This window comes from Musca vetustissima, unplaced genomic scaffold (genome assembly GCF_032173495.1).
Source record: "Musca vetustissima isolate MV318-11 ecotype Yass unplaced genomic scaffold, APGP_CSIRO_Mvet_v1 utg3767, whole genome shotgun sequence".
In the NCBI taxonomy this organism is placed as follows: domain Eukaryota; kingdom Metazoa; phylum Arthropoda; class Insecta; order Diptera; family Muscidae; genus Musca; species Musca vetustissima.
Genome location: NW_026886007.1, coordinates 598,639 through 614,087, shown reverse-complemented (window position 1 = coordinate 614,087; position 15,449 = coordinate 598,639). Strand labels below are relative to the sequence as shown.

Below are 15,449 nucleotides of genomic sequence, written 5' to 3'. Positions count from 1 at the left end.
TTTTGCATAGGGTTGTCTTTTGTCTGCAGGCAGGTCAAGTTCGAAGATGGGATATATCGGTCCACGTGTAGGCATAGCTCCCATATAACAGTACCTCCCAAATTTCGGTATTTTGGGGTTCTTGAGCTCGTTTTTCAACCGAATACGCTGAAAATTGGTACATTGAGTTCTTATTGGGTACTGAATGTTTCCACAAAAAATTATAAATATAGGTCCACTTTTTCTGGTAGCCCCCATATAACGGTACCTCCTAATTTTCAGTATTTTGGGGGTTTTGATCGTATTTTTCCACCGAATTGGCTGTAATTTAGTATTTTGAGTTCCTAATAGGTACCAAATCTCTCTACAAAAAATTATGTATATAGGTACATTTTTTCGGATAGCCCCCATATAAGGGTACCCCCAATTTTCGGTATTTTGGGGTTCTTGAGCGCGTTTTTCAACCGAATACGCTGAAATTTAATACATTGGGTTCTTAATAGGTACAAAATCTCTCCACAAAAAATTATAAATATAGGTCAATTTTTTCGGATATCCCCCATATACGGATACCCCCCAATTTTTGGTATTTTGGGGTTCTTGAGCGCGTTTTTCTACCGAATACGCTGAAATTTGGTACATTGAGTTCTTAATAGTTTCCAAATCTCTCCACAAAATATTATGAATAAAGGTCCATTTTTTCGGATAGCCCCCATATAAGGGTACCCCCAATTTTCGGTATTTTGGGGTTCTTGAGCGCCGTTTTCAACCGAATTTGCTGCAATTTGGTATTTTGTAGTGGTATATGGTAACAAATCTCCCTACCAAAAATTATTAATATTCGCCCCCTTTTTGGGGTAGTCCCCATATACCCCCTTTTTTATATTAAAATATTTATCTGATTTGTTGCGCGTTTTGGGTTTGGTTCTAAGACCCTTTTGTAATCATTTCAACTGCGGAGGATAGAGAGATAAAAAATTAAATTCAGTTGAAAAACGCGCTCAAGAACCCCAAAGTACCGAAATTTGGTGGTACCCTTATATGGGGGGCTACCAGAAAAAATGGACCTGTATTCATAATTTTTGTGGAGTGATTTGGAACCTATTAAGAATTTAAAGTACACAATTACAGCCAATTCGGTGGAAAAATACGACCAAAACACCTAAAACACCGAAAATTGGGCTACCCGAAACATTTAGTACCCAGAAAGAACCCAATGTACAAAATTTCAGCGAATTCGGTTGAAAAACGCGCTCAAGAACCCCAAAATACAGAACATTGGGGGGTACCCTAAACGTAAACCGATATATCCCATTTTAGAACTTGACCTGCCTGCAGACAAAAGACAACCCTATGCAAATTTTCAGCACCCTATCTCAATCCCTTCGAAAGATAGCGTGATTACAACAGACGGACAGACGGACATACGGACGGACATGGCTAGATCGTCTTAGAATTTTACCCTGATCAAGAATATATATACTTTATAGGGTCGGAAATGAATATTTCGGTGAGTTACAAACGGAATGACAAAATTAATATACCCTCCATACTATGGTGGAGGGTATAAAAAGGGGGTTGTATGGGGACTACCCCAAAAAGGGGGGCGAATATTAATAATTTTTGGTAGAGATATTTGTTACCATATACGACTACAAAATACCAAATTGCAGCGAATTCGGTTGAAAAACGCGGTTGACCTATATTTATAATTTTTTGTGGAGACATTTAGTATCCAGAAAGAACCCAATGTACCAAATTTCAGCGAATTCGGTTGAAAACGCGCTCAAGAAATGGTAAAAATGGGAGCTATGCCTAAACGTAGACCGATATATCCCATCTTCGAACTTGACCTGCTTGCAGACAAAAGACAACCCTATGCAAAATTTCAGCACCCTATCTCAATTCCTTCGAAAGATAGCGTGATTACAACAGACGGAAATTGATTTATGTTAATTGCTTTATACAAATGACGTAATCGGTCTGTATTGATGACTCATCCATCTCTTTTCCTCTTGGTGTGTTGTGTGATCATATTGTGTTCTCTCTCTTTCCCTCTTATTGTTTTATGCCGTCCGTCTGTTCAATATTTTCTTTCGTCTTTCCCTAATGTGGTGCATTTATAATTGATTTATGATAATTGCTTTACGCAAATGACGTAATTGCCGTCCGTCTGTTCAATATTTTCTTTCGTCTTTGCCCAATGTGGTCCATTTGTATGACCTTGATGACCCTGAAAGTTTATTGGTCCCGAAATCAATAGCGCGTGTGTCCCATATTTGTTCTTTCCCCCCTTTTTTCCGTATATTTCCCGTAAGCTTATGTGTGTTTCCCCTTTCCCTATCCACTTGTTATACCCTCCACCATAGTATGGAGGGTATATTAATTTTGTCATTCCGTTTGTAACACATCGAAATACTCATTTCCGACCCTATAAAGTATATATATTCTTGATCAGGGTAAAATTCTAAGACGATCTAGCCATGTCCGTCCGTCCGTCTGTCCGTCCGTCCGTCTGTTGTAATCACGCTATCTTCTGAAGGAATTGAGATAGGGTGCTGAAATTTTGCATAGGGTTGTCTTTTGTCTGCAGGCAGGTCAAGTTCGAAGATGGGATATATCGGTCCACGTGTAGGCATAGCTCCCATATAACAGTACCTCCCAAATTTCGGTATTTTGGGGTTCTTGAGCTCGTTTTTCAACCGAATACGCTGAAAATTGGTACATTGAGTTCTTATTGGGTACTGAATGTTTCCACAAAAAATTATAAATATAGGTCCACTTTTTCTGGTAGCCCCCATATAACGGTACCTCCTAATTTTCAGTATTTTGGGGGTTTTGATCGTATTTTTCCACCGAATTGGCTGTAATTTAGTATTTTGAGTTCCTAATAGGTACCAAATCTCTCTACAAAAAATTATGTATATAGGTACATTTTTTCGGATAGCCCCCATATAAGGGTACCCCCAATTTTCGGTATTTTGGGGTTCTTGAGCGCGTTTTTCAACCGAATACGCTGAAATTTAATACATTGGGTTGTTAATAGGTACAAAATCTCTCCACAAAAAATTATAAATATAGGTCAATTTTTTCGGATATCCCCCATATACGGATACCCCCCAATTTTTGGTATTTTGGGGTTCTTGAGCGCGTTTTTCTACCGAATACGCTGAAATTTGGTACATTGAGTTCTTAATAGTTTCCAAATCTCTCCACAAAATATTATGAATATAGGTCAATTTTTTCGGATAGCCCCCATATAAGGGTACCCCCAATTTTCGGTATTTTGGGGTTCTTGAGCGCGTTTTTCAACCGAATACGCTGAAATTTAATACATTGGGTTCTTAATAGGTACAAAATCTCTCCACAAAAAATTATAAATATAGGTCAATTTTATCGCATATCCCCCATATACGGATACCCCCCAATTTTTGGTATTTTGGGGTTCTTGAGCGCGTTTTTCTACCGAATACGCTGAAATTTGGTACATTGAGTTCTTAATAGTTTCCAAATCTCTCCACAAAATATTATGAATAAAGGTCCATTTTTTCGGATAGCCCCCATATAAGGGTACCCCCAATTTTCGGTATTTTGGGGTTCTTGAGCGCCGTTTTCAACCGAATTTGCTGCAATTTGGTATTTTGTAGTGGTATATGGTAACAAATCTCCCTACCAAAAATTATTAATATTCGCCCCCTTTTTGGGGTAGTCCCCATATACCCCCTTTTTTATATTAAAATATTTATCTGATTTGTTGCGCGTTTTGGGTTTGGTTCTAAGACCCTTTTGTAATCATTTCAACTGCGGAGGATAGAGAGATAAAAAATTAGAACGTTAGGTTCGGTAGTGAACTATAGCCGCATTTAGACCTAGCCCCTGATTGGAGGTTCCAGAAGGAGTGGACCGATATTCCCCATCTTCGAATTTGAACTAAGTTTGGAAAAAATAATAAGATGGGCAAAGTTCGGATGAAATCTAAATTTTCTGAAACGGATTTGGTCCAAAGAAACATGGGGTCTAGAACCAATATTTCGATGAGGCACATTTTCACCGTGTGAAAGTGTATACACACTAATTAGCCATAAGGCTGAGGGTATAATTATCCTTTAAAATTTTCTAAAATTTGTATTATGGTTTACATAATCCGTTTTTAGAAATGTCGGTATAGGTGCACTTTTTGGTATGTTCCCTATATTTTCATTTATAGTACCTGTCAATATATCTATGGTGGAGGGTATCCAAAGTTCGGCCCGGCCGAGCTTACCGCTTTTTCACTTGTTTTCTTTTTTGTCTTGTCCAATGTGGTCCATTCGTATGACCTTGATGACCCTGTATCAATACCGCTTGTGTCCCATATGTGTTCTTCCCCCCTTTCTTCCGTATTTTTTCTGTAAGTGTCCCCCCTCTTCCCTCCTCACTTGTTTTCGTGATGCAGTGTCGCAGTGCGGCCACCGCTCTTGCCTACATTTATCCCCCCTTCTCTACCTACTTGTTTTTCCTTGGTTGCACAATATTGTGAAATACATGAAGCAGTGTCTGATATGATTGTCTATTGGAACAACACTCAATCCGATCATGGGTGTCTTATCAGAAAGAATTTGTTAGAATTTACAAGATGCAATGTCTGTCCATTGAGCCAATTTGAATCTTAAGTCTCTTATCAGCAAGTGTTTGTTGCTATGGTTGGAGAGGCGCCCATCGGTCTATAGATTCTACCAAGACCATATGTCAGCCCCACCATTGATTATCTGTAAAATTATTATTGTTTCTAATATTTGAAGTAAGCCTGTCTCTTTAAAGTATTGATCAAGTGTTGGATGCACAAATTTTAGTTTGTTGTTTTACTCTGACTATTGAGTTGAATGCAACATACATTGTTTTTTGTTGTTTCTAACATGAATTCAAGAACAATATTTGCATGATCATTATTTCATGACATTTTAATTTTCTTTAGTTTAATTTATTTTTATAGTTGTCAATGCATTTCATTTGAAAACTATACATTTTCTAGCATAAGCGTAGATGGTGAATAAATATATTTATGCATATTGAGAAAATATAATAAAATATTCTGACTTTGTAGCTTGAACTGTAAGCATTTTGTAATTAACTATAAAATATTAAATACTTGTAACATGTCGTCTGCTTTTGCTGCTGTTAAAGAAAATATTGAAAACATGGATAAATTTGGTTTGAAGAGTCCACGTAAAATTCTTGCCGAGAATGTTAATAATGTATGTAAAATGTCCATTGGTACTGATGAACCCGTACCCAACAAGGAAGCAACAACAAATACCACTACTACAAGCAATATTGCTGGCACGTCTTTGGCCGACCGACCTGCTGTTCCCTTTGATCCGTCTATTAAACCCCTGCTAAAGGAAAATCCCAAACGTTTTGTTATATTCCCAATACAATATTTGGATATTTGGCAGATGTACAAAAAGGCTGAAGCTTCATTTTGGACCGTGGAAGAAGTTGACCTCTTCAAAGATTTAACAGATTGGGAAAAACTAACAGACAATGAACGCTTTTTCATTTCCCATGTTCTGGCCTTTTTCGCCGCCTCCGATGGCATTGTTAACGAGAATTTGGTTGAACGCTTCTCACAGGAGGTCCAAGTGACAGAAGCCCGTTGCTTCTACGGCTTCCAGATAGCCATGGAAAATGTTCACTCGGAAATGTATAGCATTCTTATCGACACATACATCAAGGAACGCGATCAACGTGAATATCTATTCAATGCCATTGGAACAATGCCAGCATCAAAATCGGCCAATTTCGGTGAACGTGTCATCGCCTTTGCCGCCGTTGAGGGCATCTTTTTCAGTGGCAGTTTTGCCTCCATCTTTTGGCTTAAGAAGCGTGGCCTTATGCCCGGCTTGACATTCTCCAATGAACTGATTTCTCGTGACGAAGGTTTGCATTGTGATTTTGCCGTCTTAATGTTCAAATATCTGGTACAGAAACCCAGCCGAGAGCGTATCATTGAAATCATCAGAGAGGCTGTTAAAATTGAACAAGAATTCCTGACAGAAGCATTGCCCTGCAACTCGATTGGCATGAACTGTGAACTAATGTCGGAATACATTGAATTTGTGGCCGATCGTCTGCTGGTTGAATTGGATGTTGGCAGAATCTACAATACCAAGAATCCCTTCCCATTCATAGAAATGATGGCAAAACAAATTTCTTTGAACGCAAAGTAGGTGAATATCAAACAAGTAAAAAAGCGTTATGTTCGGCCGGGCCGAACTTTGGATACCCTCCACCATAGTTATACTGACAGATACATGTAATGAAAATGTAGGGAACATACCAAAAAGTGGCCATATTATGATAATTCTACAAACCGATTTATGCAAACCATTATGTACACCAAATACCAACTTCAGCAATTTTTAATGGGGATTTTTCCTAAAATCTGTAAGATCCAAAAAGTGGTAACGCATGGTAGAGTATAAAATCCTCACACTACTGTAATTTAGACTACAAAGGGTATGCCTAAAAGGGGGCCCAATATTGATTATATAGTGTAGGAAATAGTGAATATTTGGGGATATCATGAGGGCTATGCCTAATTAATGTCCGGTATATACCAATTTTGAACCCAATATATTAATTGTTTATGCCAATTCTTTCCTTCAGGAGGTATCACTATTTTGAGGAGATGCGTAAATATCTACCAATATATTTCATTATCGTCATATTTGAGTTTTTTATCACAGTATCTTTAGAAGGTCTTTGTGGGGTAAAAATTGACTATTCCCCGTAACTACTACCCAACCGCAACACAGAACAAATCAGATAACTATTTTAATATAAAAAGGGGGTTATATGGGGACTACCCCTAAAGAGGGGTGAATATTAATAATTTTTGGTGGGGAGATTTGTTACCATATACGGGTACAAAATACCAAATTTCAGCGAATTCAGTTGAAAAATGCGCTCAAGAACCTCAAAATATCGAAAATTTCTGGTACCCTTATATGGGGGCTACCTGAAAAAGTTGACCTATATTTATAATTTTTTGTGAAGAGATGTGCTATCCAATACGAACTCAAATTACTAAATTACAGCCAATTCGGTGAAAAAATTTGGTCAAAACCCCTCAAAAACTGGAAATTGGGAAGTACCCTTATATGGGGGCTACCAGAAAAAGTGGACCTATGTTTATGATTAGTTAGTAGGGATAGTTGGTACCCGATAATAACCCGATGTACAAAATTTCAGCGAATTCGGTTGAAAACCGCGCTCAAGAACCCTAAAATACCGAAAATTGGGGGGTACCCTTATATGGGGGCTACCCGAAAAAATTTACATATATTTATAATTTTTCGTATAGAGATTTGCTACCCAATTAGAACTCAAAGTACTGAATTTCAACGAATTCTGTCGAAAAATGCGATCAAACCCCCCAAAATACCGAAAAATTGGGGGTACCCTTATATGGAGGCTATCCCAAAATATGGACCTATATTTATAATTTTTTGTGGAGACATTTAGTACCCAATACAAACCCAATGTAGCAAATTTCAGCGAATTCGGTTGAAAACCACGCTCAAAAACCAAAATACCGAACCAAAATACCGAAAATTTGGGGGTACCCTTATATGGGAGCTATGCCTAAACGTGGACCGATATATCCCATCTTCGAACTTGACCTGCCTGCAGACAAAAGACGACTCTGTGCAAAATTTTGGCGATCTATCACAACTCGTTTAGACGTTAGAGTGATTACAACAGACGTACAGACGGACAGACGGACATGCTTAGATCGTCATAGAATTTTATGCTGATCAAGAATATATATACTTTATAGGGTCGGAAATGATTATTTCGATGCGTTACAAACGGAAAAACAAAACTAATATACCCTCCATACTATGGTGGAGGGTATAAAAAGGGGGTTATATGGGGACTACCCCTAAAGAGGGGTGAATATTAATAATTTTTGGTGGGGAGATTTATTACCATATACGAGTACAAAATACCAAATTTCAGCGAATTCAGTTGAAAAATGCGCTCAAGAACCTCAAAATATCGAAAATTTCTGGTACCCTTATATGGGGGCTACCTGAAAAAGTTGACCTATATTTATAATTTTTTGTGAAGAGATGTGATATCCAATACGAACTCAAATTACTAAATTACAGCCAATTCGGTGAAAAAATTTGGTCAAAACCCCTCAAAAACTGGAAATTGGGAAGTACCCTTATATGGGGGCTACCAGAAAAAGTGGACCTATGTTTATGATTTTTAGTAGGGATAGTTGGTACCCGATAATAACCCGATGTACAAAATTTCAGCGAATTCGGTTGAAAACCGCGCTCAAGAACCCTAAAATACCGAAAATTGGGGGGTACCCTTATATGGGGGCTACCCGAAAAAATTTACATATGTTTATAATTTTTCGTATAGAGATTTGCTACCCAATTAGAACTCAAAGTACTGAATTTCAACGAATTCTGTCGAAAAATGCGATCAAACCCCCCAAAATATCCCAAAATATGGACCTATATTTATAATTTTTTGTGGAGACATTTAGTACCCAATACAAACCCAATGTAGCAAATTTCAGCGAATTCGGTTGGAAACCACGCTCAAAAACCAAAATACCGAACCAAAATACCGAAAATTTGGGGGTACCCTTATATGGGAGCTATGCCTAAACGTGGACCGATATATCCCATCTTCGAACTTGACCTGCCTGCAGACAAAAGACGACTCTGTGCAAAATTTTGGCGATCTATCTCAACTCGTTTAGACGTTAGAGTGATTACAACAGACGGACATACGGACAGACGGACATGCTTAGATCGTCATAGAATTTTATGCTGATCAAGAATATATATACTTTATAGGGTCGGAAATGATTATTTCGATGCGTTACAAACGGAAAAACAAAACTAATATACCCTCCATACTATGGTGGAGGGTATAAAAATGGGGTGTGACAGCCAATCGTTTGGACAATGTTTTCACATTGGATGCTGATTTCTAAAGCAGCAATTTATTTTGTGACACCATGCCCCAATCTCACTTAACCTTTCTTGTAGTATAATTAAGCTTTATTTTTTCATAATTTGTCCTATATATAAAAATATCTGTATTTGTGTATTCTAAATCTAAATTAGTTTGTAAGAAGACATCATCCATCATTATTAATTCATCAAAAATATGGCCTACGGACCAATATTTTTTGTGGACAAATTTTTATCTTCATTTTACCCATTTTATTATATATTGATCTTAAAGCAACTTCACCATATCGATACTTTTTAGAAAGCAGTAGAGAAACACTGATAGAAAACTAAGCATTCTTTCCAGTCTGTTTCCATTTCAAAATTGCATTACAAATCTGCATTTTGTTGGATTATGAACCCACCCCCACCACTTAACTAAAGGTAAACCCGTTAAATTATACATTTTTATAAAACAAAAAAGGCATTCATATCAAACATAGTTTTTACCACCATTTATGGAAATAATTGCAACTTGTACATATCTACATATTTTTATTAAATTTATACATATTATTTACTTCTTAAAAATGATTTTATCAAAATTTATTAATATAAATCATATATATATATATCATATAATCATATCAAACATAGTTTTTACCACTATTTATGGAAATAATTGCAACTTGTACATATCTACATTTTTTTTTATTAAATTTATACATATTATTTACTTCTTAAAAATGATTTTATCAAAATTTATTAATATATAAGAACACAAAATGAAAACGTACCTAAATATAATAGGTGAATTGTTAACAAACTATTTCTCTTTCTTACTAATACTTTGTTCTATGATAATCATGCTGCAATTAAATTTCTATGATAGAAAATACTATATTTATTTTTATTTTGGGAAGCATTATATGATTGATCCTTATCAATCAGTTATTTAATGTAAACAAATATAATGTTTAAAAGCGAAGGAAAATTTAAAAAATGCATTCAGTTTAAAAAATCTCCACATTAAGTGAAATTGAAAAAATAGTGAAGAAAATGGAGCTGAACAACCAATATTTGAACGTTTTCATTGAGGAGGAAAACGAACATTTAGAAGGATTCGACAGAATAAAAAAAGGTTATGAACAAGAACAACAACAACACAACAGAGCGAAACAAGGAGAGCTGGAATCCATAACAAATAAACTTAAGATTGAAGATGGATTCGAAGCAGGGAGCAGCGATGAGTACACACAAACTGAGGAAACGGAGTCCACAACATTAGACGATGATGAGGACATCGGAAATGAGGAGGGCATCAGGAATGAGGAGGACATCAGGAATGAGGAGGACATAGAAAGTTACCCATTCATACCTGAAGGACAATCCCTATGGACATTGGATCCTAATGATCCATGGTTTGAAGATTAGAAATATTATTATAAAAAATAAAGAAGTAGTTTTGATATAATATTTTCTTCTACCGCTTGTGTCCCATATTTGTTCTTCCCCCCTTTCTTCCGTATTTTTTCGGTAAGCTTATATGTGTCCCCCCTCCTTCCCTATTCACTTGTTTTCGTGATGCAGTGTCGCAGTGCGGCCACCGCTCTTGCCTACATTTATCCCCCTTCTCTACCCACTTGTTTTTTCTTGGTTGCACAATATTGTGAAATACATGAAGCAGTGTCTCATATGATTGTCTATTGGAACAAGACTCAATCCGATCATGGGTGTCTTATCAGAAAGAATTTGTTAGAATTTACAAGATGCAATGTCTGTCCATTGAGCCAATTTGATTCTTAAGTCTCTTATCAGCAAGTGTTTGTTGCTATGATTGGAGAGGCGCCCATCGGTCTATAGATTCTACCAAGACCATATGTCTGTCCCACCATTGATTATCTGTAATATGATTATTGTTTCTAATATTTGAAGTTCGTCTGTCTCTTGAAACTACTGATCAGGTCTTTGGTTATTGTTGTTTCCAATATGAATCCACTGTTTGTAGTTTGTTAGAATTTCCAAGATGAAATGTCTGTCCATTGAAGCATATTTTTGGGGCACCCATCGGTCTTTAGCTTTTATCAACAACATGCCTGCGTACCCAAAATTCTGTGGTCATCTTAATCGATCTTTTTGTTGTGTACATGTTGTTGTTTTTCAATATTTGTCGCCTGTAGTCAAAAGAGTTTTTTTTTATTTTTTTGTGCCTTATATTTGCCTGTTGTATACAAAATATTCCTAAAGATTTTTTAAAGCAATATAAAAATAATCATTGGGATGGAATAAATCCAGAGGTGAAAATATAAATCAGCTCGCTTGTGTGTTTAAATAAGGAAAAAACGAATTTGCTACAATTTGGTATTTAGTAGTCGTATATGATAACAAATCTCTCTACCAAAAATTATTAATATTCGCCCCCTTTTTATAGTAGTCACCATATAACCCCCTTTTTTATATCAAAATAGTTATCTGATTTGTTCCGCGTTTTGAGTTTAGTTCTAAGACTCTATGGTAATCATTTCACCTGCGGAGGATAGCGAGATAAAAAATAAGAACTTAAGGTTCGATAATAAACTATAGCCGCATTTAGACCTAGTCCCTGTGTGGAAGTTTGAGGAGGAGTGGACCGATATTCCCCATTTTCGAATTTGAATTATCAATGAGAAATTTCTGACATTTGTATTATGGTCTACAAAATCCGTTTTTAGACATGTCGGTATAGGTCCACTTTTTAGTATGTTCCCTATATTTTCTATCAGTATATCTATGGTGGAGGGTATTCAAAGTTCGGCCCGGCCAAACTTAACGGTTTTTCACTTCTTTGTTTTTGTTTTTGTTTTTGCCCTATATTTGCCTCTTGTATACAAAATATTCCTCAAGATTTTTGAAAGCAATATAAAAAATAATAAAAACTATAAACAAATCAATTGTTATTTCATTGGGATGGAATAAATCCAGAGGTGAAAAAATCAGCTCGCTTGTGTGATTAAATAAGGAAATAAATTATAAAAAATTGCATGTAAATAACATCAATAGAACATTTAAATTTAATATAAATAAGTTAATAAACTTTTATATAAAACAGTGTGAAATAGATAGGGAAAGCGATGGCTTCTATTGCGAACTTAATCAATTTATTCAATTCCTTTAATTATAAGAGAATTATAAGAATTAAGGAATTGGATGAAAATAAGGAATATATAATCAATGATGCATATAGGACCCAAACTAAGTACGGAGATAGAATTGTGCTGAAGTTGGAAGATGCTATATTATATTTACCACCCCGGTTTCTAACACTAAAGGATGATAATGTAAAGGAATTGGGTTCTGGTGGATATAGCATATCGAAGTTGTCATTAAGCGACAAAGAAAATAATTTATATAGAGTACAATTAAAGCAAACTGAATCAAATTTCGTTTACCAACCATATTTAACACAATAAAATAAATAAAAAATATAAAATAAAACTGATGTTTTATTTTTTAAAATTAGGGAAAATTATTTTTTCAACATTACATTTGGTTAATGAAGCTTTACAATAAAGATGTCTCTCCTTAATAATGAAAATGAATGATGGAAAACATTTGATTGTTGGCCCTTACCATATCCTGATCCTAAACTATTCATTTGGGTTGGGGTTGGGTTTCGTTTAGGTTGGGTATATGGATTTATAGTACATTGGGTGCAGATTTGATATAGTTTCCTTTGATTCCATGATAAATTACACAGTTCCTTTTTGACTTGCATTTGATTAAACAAGTATCATGTTATCTTGTGTCTATCTATTAAATGTATTTAATTTATATTGATAACAATAATATTAATGTAACATGTTAATAGTAATTCTGCACTTATACCCTTTTTATGTGCAAATTAATTTAATTAAAAACAGTAATGAATAGTAGGGATCGAAAATACAACACTTTAAATCAATAGGTGTTTTGCAATAGGTGTTTTGTTTGAACATTCCCATCTTTGAATGAAGTAATAGGTGGTATATTTAATGTTAGCAACAAATAGACTATAGACTTTTTATATATTTTATCTTCGCATGAAAATATAATCAAGTGAAAAAGCGTTAAGTTCGTCCGGGCTGAACTTTGGATACCCTCCACCATGGATATACTGACAGGTACCAGAAATGAAAATAAAGGGAGCATACCAAAAAGTGGACCTATACCGACATGTCTAAAAACGGATTATGTATACCATAATGTAAACCATAATACAAATTTCAGAAAATTTTAATTGATAATTCAAAATCGAAGATGGAGAATATCGGTCCACTTCTTCTGAAACCTCCACATAGGGGCTAGATCTAAATGCGGCTATAGTTCATTATCAAACCTTACGTTCTAATTGTTTATCTCTCTATCTTCCGCAGGTGAAATGATTACAAAAGAGTCTTACAACCAAACTCAAAACGCGGAACAAATCAGATAACTATTTTAATATAAAAAATGGGGTTATATCGGGGGTTATATAGCGAATATTAAACATTTTTGGTAGAGAGATTTGTTACCATATACGACTAAAAATTACCAAATTGCAGCAAATTCGGTTGAAAAATGCGCTCAAGAACCCCCAAATACCGAAAATTGGGGGTATTCTTATATGGGGGCTATCCGAAAAAATTGACCTATATTCATAATTTTTGGTGGAGAGATCTGGAACCTATTAAGAACCCAATGTGCCAAATTTCAGCGAATTCGGTTGAAAACCGCGCTCAAGAACCTTAAAATTCCGAAAATTGGGGGTACCGTTATATGGGGGTACCAGAAAAAATTGACCTATATTTATAATTTTTAGTAGGGAGATTTGCTTCCCAACAAGAGCTCAAAATACCAAATTTCAGCGAATTTGGTTGAAAACCGCGCTCAAGAACCTTAAAATACCGAAAATTGGGGGTACCGTTATATGGGGGGTACCAGAAAAAATTGACCTATATTTATAATTTTTAGTAGGGAGATTTGTTTCCCAATAAGAGCTCAAAGTACCAAATTTCAGCGAATTCGGTTGAAAAACACGCTCAAGAACCTCAAAATACCGAAAATTGGGGGGTACCCTTATATGGGAGCTATGCCTAAACGTGGACCGATATATCCCATCTTCGAACTTGACTTGCCTGCAGACAAAAGACTACTTTGTGCAAAATTTCAGCACCCTATCTCAATTCCTTCAGAAGATAGCGTGATTACAACAGACGGACGGACAGACGGACGGACATGGCTAGATCGTCTTAGAATTTTACCCTGATCAAGAATATATATACTTTATAGGGTCGGAAATGAATATTTCGATGTGCTACAAACGGAATGACAAAATTAATATACCCTCCATACTATGGTGGAGGGTATAAAAAGGGGGTTATATCGGGGGTTATATAGCGAATATTAAACATTTTTGGTAGAGAGATTTGTTACCATATACGACTACAAATTACCAAATTGCAGCAAATTCGGTTGAAAAATGCGCTCAAGAACCCCCAAATACCGAAAATTGGGGGTATTCTTATATGGGGGCTATCCGAAAAAATTGACCTATATTCATAATTTTTGGTGGGGAGATTTGGAACCTATTAAGAACCCAATGTGCCAAATTTCAGCGAATTCGGTTGAAAACCGCGCTCAAGAACCTTAAAATTCCGAAAATTGGGGGTACCGTTATATGGGGGGTACCAGAAAAAATTGACCTATATTTATAATTTTTAGTAGGGAGATTTGCTTCCCAACAAGAGTTCAAAGTACCAAATTTCAGCGAATTTGGTTGAAAACCGCGCTCAAGTACCTTAAAATACGGAAAATTGGGGGTACCGTTATATGGGGGGTACCAGAAAAAATTGACTTATATTTATAATTTTAGTAGGGAGATTTGCTTCCCAATAAGAGCTCAAAGTACCAAATTTCAGCGAATTCGGTTGAAAAACATGCTCAGGAACCTCAAAATACCGAAAATTGGGGGGTACCCTTATATGGGAGCTATGCCCAAACGTGGACCGATATATCCCATCTTCGAACTTGACCTGCCTGCAGACAAAAGACAACTTTGTGCAAAATTTCAGCACCCTATCTCAATTCCTTCAAAAGATAGCGTGATTACAACAGACGGACGGACATGGCTAGATCGTCTTAGAATTTTACCGTGATCAAGAATATATATACTTTATAGGGTCGGAAATGAATATTTCGATGTGTTACAAACGGAATGACAAAATTAATATACCCTCCATACTATGGTGGAGGGTATAAAAAAAATATAACAAATGTTGTGTAGACATTGAATGCAAATGAGACGTACATTAAAGGTAATGAATAGCAAAATTGTATCTAATATGTATTGCTTTCATAGTTTTATTTTAATAAAAACTATATTATAAGATTTTACTTTATATTACCTTCAATAATAAGGAAACAAATATCAAACCCATTCCATGAGTTGCAGTTAGCATTATTAACGTTAAATTGTCCATGTAGTTGAGTTCAATGGGTTCTGGTTGGTTG

The 15,449-nt window shown here is 35.7% G+C and overlaps 1 protein-coding gene and 1 long non-coding RNA gene across 2 annotated transcripts; one reads left to right on the top strand and one right to left on the bottom strand.

The window, feature by feature from the left end:
* Positions 1-1,363: 1,363 nt before the first annotated feature.
* LOC133333456 (uncharacterized) lies at positions 1,364-14,306 on the bottom strand. Its single transcript, XR_009754451.1, has 2 exons — positions 14,151-14,306; positions 1,364-1,419 (listed from the first exon to the last, which is right to left on the bottom strand). It is a non-coding gene; the product is annotated as an uncharacterized LOC133333456 (long non-coding RNA).
* Positions 5,133-6,194, top strand: LOC133333455 (ribonucleoside-diphosphate reductase subunit M2-like). The gene has a single exon (XM_061541775.1). The coding sequence runs from the start codon at positions 5,157-5,159 to the stop codon at positions 6,186-6,188; it is 1,032 nt and encodes a 343-aa protein (XP_061397759.1). The 5' UTR covers positions 5,133-5,156; the 3' UTR covers positions 6,189-6,194.
* Positions 14,307-15,449: the final 1,143 nt, after the last annotated feature.

Bases quoted from the DNA above. Each gene is read 5' to 3' on its own strand.
- LOC133333455 (XM_061541775.1), top strand. From the start codon at position 5,157: ATGGATAAATTTGGTTTGAAGAGTCCACGTAAAATTCTTGCCGAGAAT.